This window comes from Pseudophryne corroboree, chromosome 7, assembly GCF_028390025.1.
Source record: "Pseudophryne corroboree isolate aPseCor3 chromosome 7, aPseCor3.hap2, whole genome shotgun sequence".
NCBI classification, from domain to species: domain Eukaryota; kingdom Metazoa; phylum Chordata; class Amphibia; order Anura; family Myobatrachidae; genus Pseudophryne; species Pseudophryne corroboree.
In genome coordinates this window covers 88,980,328-88,993,290 of record NC_086450.1, presented here as the reverse complement: position 1 = coordinate 88,993,290, position 12,963 = coordinate 88,980,328, and the positions used below count along the sequence as shown (strand labels likewise).

At 47.4% G+C, this 12,963-nt stretch overlaps 1 protein-coding gene across 1 annotated transcript in view; it reads right to left on the bottom strand.

Annotated features, from left to right (window-relative positions):
- Positions 1-12,963, bottom strand: part of LNPK (lunapark, ER junction formation factor) — a 171,012-nt gene that overhangs the window by 89,466 nt on the left and 68,583 nt on the right. The window contains exons 7-8 of the mRNA XM_063933402.1: positions 12,545-12,625; positions 11,697-11,748 (exon numbers count right to left, since the gene is read on the bottom strand). Of these exons, the coding sequence (XP_063789472.1) occupies positions 11,697-11,748; positions 12,545-12,625 (133 nt within the window). The remainder of the gene's footprint in view (positions 1-11,696; positions 11,749-12,544; positions 12,626-12,963) is intronic.

Sequence of the window (12,963 nt, the reverse complement as noted above, 5' to 3'; positions counted from 1 at the left end):
GGTAAAAGTACTCTATGAAGGCTTCAATCCAGTACAGCCCCCAAGTGAGTCATCCGCTGTGACGGAACCAGAGACGATTTCGCCCAATTTATGGGCCACCCGTGCTTCTGCAGACACGTTATTGTCTGCTGCATATGACACAGGAGCAATTCCTGAGACTGTCAGGATTAAAAGATAGTAGAGGTATGGAAGTAGTCTTATCCCCTGCTGGCGGAGATAAGCTGCCATTACCAACAATAATTTTGGTAAATACTCTGGGGGCTGTGGCTAACCCAAAAGGTAGGGCCTGGAACTGAAAATGCTGTTGGAGGATAGCGAACCTGAGATAGCACTGATAGGACAGTGCTACAGGAACATGTGGGTAAGCATCCTGGATATTCAGTGATACCAAATAATTCCCTGGCTCCATGGCCAAAATGATGGAACGTAAAGTCTCCATATGAAACAGAGGTACCCAAATGTACTTGTTCAGTACTTTGATATTGAGTATGGGCCGGAATGACCCATTTGGCTTCTGAACTAGTAACAGGTTGGAGTAAAAACCATGTCCTCGTTGTGCAGGAGGAACTGGAATGATTACCTCTAACCTGAAGTAATTTCTTAACTGCCTCTTGCAAAGCTCTGGCCTTTGTCTCTACCAGACGGGCTGGTACAAAAAAAACCTTCAAGGAGGGTGTTACTTGAAGGCAAATGCATAACGAGAGATACTGCTTCCTGCACCCAGGCATCTGTTGTAGACTGCAGCCAGATCTTAAACTGAAGAAGTCTGCCCCCCCACCCTGGAATCCCCCCGTTGGAGGCTCGCACCATCAGGGTGATGGCTTATTTTCTGTTTTACCAACCAGTCCTCTGGTAGCCCAATGCTTTTTAGTCTTACCAGACTTGTTGTATTGGGGCTGTTTGCTATCACTTTTCCCTTTAGATTTTCCTCAAGACCGAAAGGCTGGAACTTAAGTTTTGAATTGGTATGTGGAAGGAAACTTTACTTTCTTGGAGTCTGCTTCTGACTCCAAAATATCGGTCAATTCTTTACCAAAAAGAATAACTGCAGAGAAAGGTAAAGACTCCAAAACCTTTTTAGATTCTGAATCCGCTTTCCATGTACGTAGCCAAGCTGCTCTGCGAGCGGCTATTGTTGAAGAGGATGCCCTGGAGGCAATTGTACCCATATCCAAAGCTGTTTCTTCCAAGAACATTGCAGCCTGTTTTATATGTGCCATATGGGATTTTTGCTCTCTAGATGCTATTGAAAGATCTCCTTCCAATGCATCAGCCCAGGCAGCCACTGCTTTTGCCATCCAAGCTGAAATCATGGCTGGTCTTGTGACTGCCCCAGACAGGGAAAAATAAGATTTTACTTACCGATAAATCTATTTCTCGTAGTCCGTAGTGGATGCTGGGGACTCCGTCAGGACCATGGGGAATAGCGGCTCCGCAGGAGACAGGGCACAAAAGTAAAAGCTTTAGGATCAGGTGGTGTGCACTGGCTCCTCCCCCTATGACCCTCCTCCAAGCCTCAGTTAGGATACTGTGCCCGGACGAGCGTACACAATAAGGAAGGATTTTGAATCCCGGGTAAGACTCATACCAGCCACACCAATCACACTGTACAACCTGTGATCTGAACCCAGTTAACAGCATGATAACAGCGGAGCCTCTGAAAAGATGGCTCACAACAATAATAACCCGATTTTTGTAACAATAACTATGTACAAGTATTGCAGACAATCCGCACTTGGGATGGGCGCCCAGCATCCACTACGGACTACGAGAAATAGATTTATCGGTAAGTAAAATCTTATTTTCTCTGACGTCCTAGTGGATGCTGGGGACTCCGTCAGGACCATGGGGATTATACCAAAGCTCCCAAACGGGCGGGAGAGTGCGGATGACTCTGCAGCACCGAATGAGAGAACTCCAGGTCCTCTTTAGCCAGGGTATCAAATTTGTAGAATTTTACAAACGTGTTCTCCCCCGACCACGTAGCTGCTCGGCAGAGTTGTAATGCCGAGACCCCTCGGGCAGCCGCCCAGGATGAGCCCACCTTCCTTGTGGAATGGGCCTTGACAGATTTAGGCTGTGGCAGGCCTGCCACAGAATGTGCAAGTTGAAATGTGCTACAAATCCAACGAGCAATCGTCTGCTTAGAAGCAAGAGCACCCAGTTTGTTGGGTGCATACAGGATAACAGCGAGTCAGTTTTCCTGACTCCAGCCGTCCTGGAAACCTATATTTTCAGGGCCCTGACAACATCTAGCAACTTGGAGTCCTCCAAGTCCCTAGTAGCCGCAGGTACCACAATAAGCTGGTTCAGGTGAAACGCTGACACCACCTTAGGAAGAAACTGGGGACGAGTCCGCAGCTCTGCCCTGTCCGAATGGACAATCAGATATGGCTATTGTGAGACAAAGCCGCCAATTCTGACACTCGCCTGGCCGAGGCCAGGGCCAACAGCATGGTCACTTTTCATGTGAGATATTTCAAATCCACAGATTTGAGCGGTTTAAAATGTGATTTGAGGAATCCCAGAACTACGTTGAGATCCCACAGTGCCACTGGAGGCACAAAAAGGGGGTTGTATATGCAATACTCCCTTGACAAACTTCTGGACTTCAGGAACTGAAGCCAATTCTTTCTGGAAGAAAATTGACAGGGCCGAAATTTGAACCTTAATGGACCCCAATTTGAGGCCCATAGACACTCCTGTTTGCAGGAAATGCAGGAATCGACCGAGTTGAAATTTCTTCGTGGGGCCTTCCTGGCCTCACACCACGCAACTTATTTTCGCCACATGTGGTGATAATGTTTTGCGGTCACCTCCTTCCTGGCTTTGACCAGGGTAGGAATGACCTCTTCCGGAATGCCTTTTTCCCTTAGGATCTGGCGTTCCACCGCCATGCCGTCAAACGCAGCCGCGGTAAGTCTTGGAACAGACCTGGTACTTGCTGAAGCAAGTCCCTTCTTAGCGGCAGAGGCCATGAGTCCTCTGTGAGCATTTCTTGAAGTTCCGGGTGCCACGTCCTTCTTGGCCAATCCGGAGCCACGAGTATAGTTCTTACTCCTCTACGTCTTATAATTCTCAGTACCTTGGTTATGAGAAGCAGAGGAGGGAACACATACACCGACTGGTACACCCACGGTGTTACCAGAACGTCCACAGATCTTGCTTGAGGGTCTCTTGACCTGGCGCAATACCTGTCCAGTTTTTTGTTCAGGCGGGACGCCATCATGTCCACCTTTGGTCTTTCCCAACGGTTCACAATCATGTGGAATACTTCCCGATGAAGTCCCCACTCTCCCGGGTGGAGGTCGTGCCTGCTGAGGAAGTCTGCTTCCCAGTTGTCCACTCCCGGAATGAACACTGCTGACAGTGCTATCACATGATTTTTCGCCCAGCGAAGAATCCCTGCAGTCTCTGCCATTGCCCTCCTGCTTCTTGTGCCGCCCTGTCTGTTTACGTGGGCGACTGCCGTGATGTTGTCCCACTGGATCAATACCGGCTGACCTTGAAGCAGAGGTCTTGCTAAGCTTAGAACATTGTAAATTGCCCTTAGCTCCAGTATATTTATGTGGAGAGAAGTCTCCAGACTTGATCACACTCCCTGGAAATTTTTTCCCTGTGTGACTGCTCCCCAGCCTCTCAGGCTGGCATCCGTGGTCACCAGGACCCAGTCCTGAATGCCGAATCTGCGGCCCTTTAGTAGATGAGCACTCTGCAGCCACCGCAGAAGAAACACCCTTGTCCTTGGAGACAGGGTTATCCGCTGATGCATCTGAAGATGCGATCCGGACCATTTTTCCAGCAGATCCCACTGAAAAGTTCTTGCGTGAAATCTACCGAATGGAATCGCTTCGTAAGAAGCCACCATTTTTCCCAGGACCCTTGTGCAATGATGCACTGACACTTTTCCTGGTTTTAGGAGGTTCCTGACTAGCTCGGATAACTCCCTGGCTTTCTTCTCCGGGAGAAACACCTTTTTCTGGACTGTGTCCAGAATCATCCCTAGGAACAGCAGACGTGTCGTCGGAAACAGCTGCGGTTTTGGAATATTTAGAATCCACCCGTGCTGTCGTAGAACTACTTGAGATAGTGCTACTCCGACCTCCAACTGTTCTCTGGACCTTGCCCCTATCAGGAGATCGTCCATTTTCTTTGAAGAAGAATCATCATTTCGGCCATTACCTTGGTAAGGACCCGGGGTGCCGTGGACAATCCAACCGGCAGCGTCTGAAACTGATAGTGACAGTTCTGTACCACGAACCTGAGGTACCCTTGGTGAGAAGGGCAAATTGGGACATGGAGGTAAGCATCCCTGATGTCCCGGGACACCATATAGTCCCCTTCTTCCTGGTTCGCTATCACTGCTCTGAGTGACTCCATCTTGATTTGAACCTTTGTATGTAAGTGTTCAACTATTTCAGATTTAGAATAGGTCTCACGAGCCGTCTGGCTTCAGTACCACAATATAGTGTGGAATAATACCCCTTTCCTTGTTGTAGGAGGGGTACTTTGATTATCACCTGCTGGGAATACAGCTTGTGAATGGTTTCCACTACTGCCTCCCTGTCGGAGGGAGACGTTGGTAAAGCAGACTTCAGGAACCTGCGAGGGGGAGACGTCTCGAATTTCCAATCTGTACCCCTGGGATACTACTTGTAGGATCCAGGGGTCCACTTGCGAGTGAGCCCACTGCGTGCTGAAACTCTTGAGACGACCCCCCCCACCGCACCTGAGTCCGCTTGTACGGCCCCAGCGTCATGCTGAGGACTTGGCAGAAGCGGTGGAGGGCTTCTGTTTCTGGGAATGGGCTGCCTGCTGCAGTCTTCTTCCCTTTCGTCTATCCCATGGCAGATATGACTGGCCTTTTGCCCGCTTGCCCTTATGGGGACGAAAGGACTGAGGCTGAAAAGACGTTGTTTTTTTCTCCTTTATACGGCAATACTTCCATGTGCCGTTTGGAATCTGCATCACCTGACCACTGTCGTGTCCATAAACAACTTCTGGCAGATATGGACATCGCACTTACTCTTGATGCCAGAGTGCAAATATCCCTCTGTGCATCTCGCATATATAGAAATGCATCCTTTAAATGCTCTATAGTCAATAAAATACTGTCCCTGTCAAGGGTATCAATATTTTCAGTCAGGGAATCCGACCAAGCCACCCCAGCGCTGCACATCCAGGCTGAGGCGATCGCTGGTCGCAGTATAACACCAGTATGTGTGTATATACTTTTTAGGATATTTTCCAGCCTCCTATCAGCTGGCTCCTTGAGGGCGGCCCTATCTGGAGACTGTACCGCCACTTGTTTTGATAAGCGTGTGAGCGCCTTATCCACCCTAAGGGGTGTTTCCCAACGCGCCCTAACTTCTGGCGGGAAAGGGTATACCGCCAATAATTTTCTATCGGGGGAAACCCACGCATCATCACACACTTCATTTAATTTATCTGATTCAGGAAAAACTACAGGTAGTTTTTTCACACTCCACATAATACCCTTTTTTGTGGTACTTGTAGTATCAGAAATATGTAACACCTCCTTCATTGCCCTTAACAAGTAACGTGTGGCCCTAAAGGAAAATACGTTTGTTTCTTCACCGTCGACACTGGAGTCAGTGTCCGTGTCTGTGTCTGTGTCGACCGACTGAGGTAAAAGGACGTTTTAACGCCCCTGACGGTGTTTGAGACGCCTGGACAGGTACTAATTGGTTTGCCGGCCGTCTCATGTCGTCAACCGACCTTGAAGCGTGTTGACATTATCACGTAATTCCTTAAATAAGCCATCCATTCCGGTGTCGACTCCCTAGAGAGTGACATCACCATTACAGGCAATTGCTCCGCCTCCTCACCAACATCGTCCTCATACATGTCGACACACACGTACCGACACACAGCACACACACAGGGAATGCTCTGATAGAGGACAGGACCCCACTAGCCCTTTGGGGAGACAGAGGGAGAGTTTGCCAGCACACACCAAAAACGCTATAATTATACAGGGACAACCTTTATATAAGTGTTTTTCCCTTATAGCATTTTAATATATATAGTCATATTGCCAAATAAGTGCCCCCCCTCTCTGTTTTAACCCTGTTTCTGTAGTGCAGTGCAGGGGAGAGCCTGGGAGCCTTCCCACCAGTATTTCTGTGAGGGAAAATGGCGCTGTGTGCTGAGGAGAATAGGCCCCGCCCCCATTTCGGCGGGCTTCTTCTCCCGTTTTTCTGAGACCTGGCAGGGGTTAAATACATCCATATAGCCCCCAGGGGCTATATGTGATGTATTTTTAGCCAGAATAAGGTACTATCATTGCTGCCCAGGGCGCCCCCCCCAGCGCCCTGCACCCTCAGTGACCGCTGCTATGAAGTGTGCTGACAACAATGGCGCACAGCTGCAGTGCTGTGCGCTACCTTATGAAGACTGAAAAGTCTTCTGCCGCCGGTTTCTGGGCCTCTTCACTTTTCGGCATCTGCAAGGGGGTCGGCGGCGCGGCTCCGGGACGAACCCCAGGGTGAGACCTGTGTTCCGACTCCCTCTGGAGCTAATGGTGTCCAGTAGCCTAAGAAGCCAATCCATCCTGCACGCAGGTGAGTTCACTTCTCTCCCCTAAGTCCCTCGATGCAGTGAGCCTGTTGCCAGCAGGACTCACTGAAAATAAAAAACCTAACAAAACTTTTACTCTAAGCAGCTCTTTAGGAGAGCCACCTAGATTGCACCCTTCTCGGCCGGGCACAAAAATCTAACTGAGGCTTGGAGGAGGGTCATAGGGGGAGGAGCCAGTGCACACCACCTGATCCTAAAGCTTTTACTTTTGTGCCCTGTCTCCTGCGGAGCCGCTATTCCCCATGGTCCTGACGGAGTCCCCAGCATCCACTAGGACGTCAGAGAAAAGTGTTTTTTAAAAAAACATCTACTTTCCTATCCATGACATCATTTAATGATGTTGAAGGCAGAAGTAATGTAGATTTTCACACTAATCGAATAATAAGCGTATCTACTTCCCTCCCTCTTTAAACAATCTCCAGCTGGAAGAGGATAACTGGAATTCCATTTCCTAGGAATTCTAAACTTTTTACTGGGTGTAGCCCAAGCCTCTTCCATGATTTCCTTCAGCTGATCTGACCCAGGAATCTCAGTCTTAACTGTTTTGGGACATTTAAACACAGGTGCCTTGGATTTTAACACAGGCTCGGCTGATTCTTCTAAGGATTGAATGGATTTCATTGCCTTAATTAACTCAGCTATGTCCAATGAGCTGAGACCTACCTCCTCCTCTTCGTATGCAGAACCAGAGCTTAATGAGCCTTCATCCTCCGATTAATCCATATCTGAAACACGTGTAGACTGTGAAGATGTAGATTTACTTACCACTGGCTTTTCAGCCGGTTTCTTTTGAGAGGCTGCTGCTGGAAGTGATAAACCGCAGGTGGGAAGTTGCCTGTAAGGGTTAATCATGTAACCTATTTCTGGTACAGAAGTTGGAATTATCCGCTCAGCTATACTGGATGTTTGTGCAAACACAGCCCAAGGGGGATCAACTCGCACCTGGATCTGCCTTGTACTTTTCAAGAGACCTTGGTGAAAGTTAAAACAATTTGCACACAAAACACCCTGAACCAGTTCCTGAGAGGTTAACCCAGCTTTGCAAGACAAACATTATATGAGTGTTGGTGTTGCAAGCTCCTCACCTTTGCCGCTCTTAGACATGATAAACAAAGAACACTTACACAGTGTACTACACAATTTGTGACTGTAATCACTTTAAGACTCTTTAAAGTGACATACAATCCGACCCTACCCTGCTATACACCAGCATTGAGGATCGGAATAAATAGAATTATAATAAAGTCACCAATCACACTAGCAGTCAGTAACATGTTATACATTTGTATAATAAGCAATATGAGCACATAATCAACTACAGATACATTTCAAGTATGTAGGAGAAACCTATTACTGCATTTCTTTATAAAAATTTTAACCGTATTCAGACGCATAGCGAAAGAAACCACAGTAATATTATCAGACTCCTATGCACTTATCCAACTATTCATACTCAAAAGGTAGACTTAGTGCTGTATAACCCATACTCAGTAGACTGGGATACAGGGAGACTTACCCCGCTTCCAGGATCGATCAATACGTTTTGCGAATGCTGAGTGGATCCAGACGCTATTAGTGTACACGGCTGCTCCGTGAACCTACAGTGAACACAGATGCCCAAGTGAACACGGACGCACCAGTCACACAGCCGCCTATGCTGCGACTGGGTCCCTTAGTACACAGAGTCTCAGACAGAAGCGGGAAAACAGTTCATGGCAGGAGACTGAGGAAACTGTTTGGCTCCTCCCAAAGAAGTGCAACTGTGTCCGCATTCCCCCTCTAAGCGGAACCGATGCCTTACCTTCACCCCATGCTCCGGCCACAGCCTGGTAACTTCTGCTGGACCTGCTAGTATATCCGGCACAGACACCCGTCGAAACAGCACTGTACTCGTGGGTGGGCGTTGTCGCGGCCCAGCAGGGAGTTGTTGAAGCGACTCTTTCCAATGTATGTATAAGACATTTTTTAGAAAGATCACTCAAGAAAATAATAGTAAAACTATAAAAATAAAATAAGAAAGCTTATGGCTGCTAAAAACCAGTAGCCCAATGACCATGGTCCGGCTCCTGCCGCACCAAACAAATAAAAATGATTTGTCTGAGCCAGGAGGCGGGGATATATGGATAGGTCCGTTGCATGCTGGGAAGCCGAAAAGCTTTGACAGATTGGTGCAAATCCGCTGTTGCTTCATCATATCCCAATGTTATCCTGTGGATAACCTGTGGACCCTGCCGTAGGTAAAAAACAAACCTTATATTGACCACCATCATGTCGACATGTTGAACCAGTCGACCTTAAGCACTGTCTACCTTTTGACCATGTCGAACATACAGGGTCAACCTATTGACTGTCGATCTATAGTCCGGAACTCAAAACACTCATCAGTTTCAGATTTGTCCAACTAAATTTTGCCATCGGTCATTTCATACTTTAAATACTTTTTAATGTTACCTAGCCACAACTGCAAATAACTGAAAAAAATAAATCAAAACATTGCTCTGTTACTAAAATCTATGTAGCTTTACTATGACAGGGTGTAGGATAAGTAACAAACATGTAATTCTAACCACTTAAGCTTTAAGATATTTTTGGCACGTAAGATTCACAAAAGCAAATTCCTTTCTGAATGCACACAGGGGTGTTACAGACAATTAAGAGACAGATCAGGCCATGAGAGATACACTGTACCAAAACAGCCAATGCAATACACACGCACCATACGTTCCCCTTTTTGCACTAGCATGCAAATTATTAAAGCTTGCCATCTGCTTTCTGATAGTTGAAAATTACCTCCAGCTTAAATTCATTCAAAAACAAGAACAGACATTGTAGCTATGTGAGCTAAAGCGCAAGATGCAATTGTATCAATTTCCAAGAAACTTATACATCAATTCAATTACATTCAAGGTAAGATCATATATTGTGGCACGGGTGGTCTTCAGTATGCCAACTGACGGGATCCCGACACTTATTCTCCCTCGTGGGGATCCACGACCCCCCTGGAGGGAGAATAAAATAGTGTGGCGCGCGTAGCGCGACACCGTGCCCGTAATGTGGCGAGCCCGCAAGGGGCTCATTTGCGCTCGCCACACTGTCGGTAAGCCGGCGGTCGGGCTCCCGGCGCCGGTATGCTGGTCGCCGGGAGCCCGACCGCCGGCATATCGTAGTGAACCCTGTGGCACAATGCTCAGTGTCCACATTACCCATACATACGGTAGCCCAACAGTGTACATTTTCCTGTGCACCCCTAATGCCGCTGCAAGGTAAAAGGCATGATGTACGGGCTAAGTAATGTGCTATTGCTGGAGTTCACACAACAGCACAATCACATGCATGTGGAGCACATTGCATGCAAATAAATTACCAATTTAACTTAATTTCAAGCATTCTTGAGGTTCACGCCTTTCAAGAAGGCTTTCCAGAGTGAGACGCTGTTTGACTGTTGTGATTCATTGGTTACTGTGCTCCTACATAGTGAAGATGCAGTTTTTATGAAAACGTGAAAAGCGGTTACTTATGGTATCCATGCGATCACAGCGCAGGTAGTAGATCATTCTTGTAAGCTAGTGCTTGCAGTTTACCGAAGAGCCATGCGCCTTCTTAAGAAAGTTCCGAGTTTTCCATAAAGTTAATTTTTGCAGTAGTGCATCATTGGAATCCCAAGGATGTCCCCCAGTAGTAACTCAACCCCTGCACACAATTTTGTATGTAATAGCCCATGTTGACCTTTATGGGCCCTACACATTGCCGATCTAACGCCGAGCTGCCCGACGGCGGATACGGCCGACGGGCGACCCGGCGGCGGAGGGGCAGTGACGGCTGCATTGAAGTGCAGGCAAATATGGACGAGTTCGTCCATATTGGCCTGCATGTACAGCCGACGGGGCACCAGCGATGAACGAGCGCGGGGCCGCGCATCGTTCATCGCTGGAGCCTCCACACTCAAAGATATGAATGGTATCTCGTTCATTATGAACGAGATCGTTCATATCTTTGACTGATGTCGGCCAGTGTGTAGAGCCTATTACAGTTTTGCAGTCGAATCTTCCCAAAACCACCCTATGTTCCGTAAAACTATTCCACTTTCTCCCTTTAATGCCCGGCATCTGTAACTACAATACCTCTCTCAAGGCACTCCGGTTTTCATATACAAACACTGGTAATCCCTACATTATGGGGGGGGCAACACAACCCTTAGATGCACATTAATGTGTCAGGCACATAAGGGGGAATATTCAATTGAAGTCTAAAGCTGCCGTCTGTTGAAAAGACGTCAGTTTTCGACATTTTAGGTCGGAAGCGGTTTCCGACCTATTCAATATAACCCCAAATTTTTCGACAAGTCGAGGAATTCGACGTGTCGAAAAGCACGTGGATCGGCGGAATAGCTGCCGATCCATGTGCTTGTGTCGAAAACGGGGCCAAAACCGACAAGTTTTGGCCCCCTTTTTGACCATCTCAATTCGACTTTAAAAAAGTCGAAGTGAGATGGGGAGAGCCGAGACAGGAACGGGGAGAGCCGAGGCAGGGACGGGGAGAGCCGAGGCAGGGACGGGGAGAGCCGAGGCAGGGACGGGGAGAGCCGAGGCAGGGACGGGGAGAGCCGCACTGGAGGATGTCACAGCCACCGCTCACAGCAGCGTCCACCCGGCTTCAGCAAGCGAATCCTCGCTTTCTGGAGCCGGGTGGACGCTGCCCTGAGGGGCAGCTGTGATGTGTGGATTGAGAGAGGAGGGACGGGAGAGGCAGAGAGACTTGGGGGGGGGGGGGGGGGGGGCTGCTCTCCCCCATCTGCCCGGGGCTCTCCCCTGTCTCCCCTCCGCATCTCAATTCGACTTTTTTTAAAATGGATCAGACTTCAATTGAATAAACCCCATGGAGTGGAAATTTAGAACCACATGGATGCCACAATCTGCTTATGAACACAAAAAAGAAAAAAAAGGTCTATATAATACAACCCAGCCAGTCACCTGTACAGCCAACCCAAACAGCTATTACAGATAATTATTTGAACTATAGCTCAAAAGCAGGTTACTTTTGCCACCCAAAAGATATACATATCAAAGCGGTCATAAAGCATTCATAATTTGCAGTACCTTGGCCAGGCCTTGGTGTATTCGGTACATCAGAAACTGAAAGTTCAAGTTCCTTAATTAAGGGAGAGAAAAGTTAAAAGTATGAAAAACACAAAAACTGGGAGATTTACAAACTGTATAAAAAGCACATTTGCCGTAACCCATAGCATCAATCAACTTTGATTCTTCTAGACATTAAACAGTATCTGTCACTAGGTTCTATGCTGCCTTTTTATTTGCCTTGATGTAACAAGCAGGGTAAAAACAAAAACCACATGGCTTCTCTATGACCCCCTTTCACGCAGTTAACAGAGAAGAACAGCTGTGAAGTATAGAGGAAATCTGCCTGGGAGAGACTCCTGATGACAGCCAGACTGTTTATGAGCCAAGTCAGAGCTTCAGATATATTACGTGCTCTTCTCACAGGCAAAAGGGCAAATGACAGCGCACACTAAGCACTGTGGGGGTAATACAGAGTTGATCGTAGCGGCAAATTTGTTAGCAGTTGGACCATGTGCACTGCAGGTGCATGTGCACTGCAGGTGTGGCAGATATAACATGTGCAGAGAGAGTTAGATTTGGGTGGGTTATTTTGTTTCTGTGCAGGGTAAATAATGGCTGCTTTATTTTTACACTGCAATTTAGATTTTAGTTTGAACACACCCCACCCAAATCTAATCCTCTCTGCACATGTTAGATCTGCCCCCTCCCTGCAGTGCACATTGTTTTGCCCAAATGTCGAAGCACATAATATTCCAATGTGGTGGCAGAGTACGAAGAGCAAATATCTGGTCAGTTGATTTGGGTTCCAGCGCTTCATTGTTAGTATGTATTCCTCAAAATCAGAGTTCTTAAATAACATACTTTACCTTGATCTTTGTGTCTGGATCAAATCTTTCTAGGATCAGTTTAGCAGCTTTGTAAGTTTCTTTTTCCCTCACTTCCTCAAGCTGCAATTCAAAAAAACACATCAAACTAAGTGACAGAAAAAATAAGATTTTAAACCTACTGGTAAATCTTTTTCTCCTAGTCCGTAGAGGATGCTGGGGACTCGGTAAGGACCATGGGGATAGACAGGCTCCGCAGGAGACATGGGCACTAAAAAAGAACTTTAGGAATGGGTGTGCACTGGCTCCTCCCTCCATGCCCCTCCTCCAGACCTCAGTTAGAGAAACTGTGCCCAGAGGAGACGGACAGTACGAGGAAAGGATTTTTGTTAATCCAAGGGCAAGATTCATACCAGCCCACACCATTCACACCGTATAACTTGGGTTATACGAACCAGTTA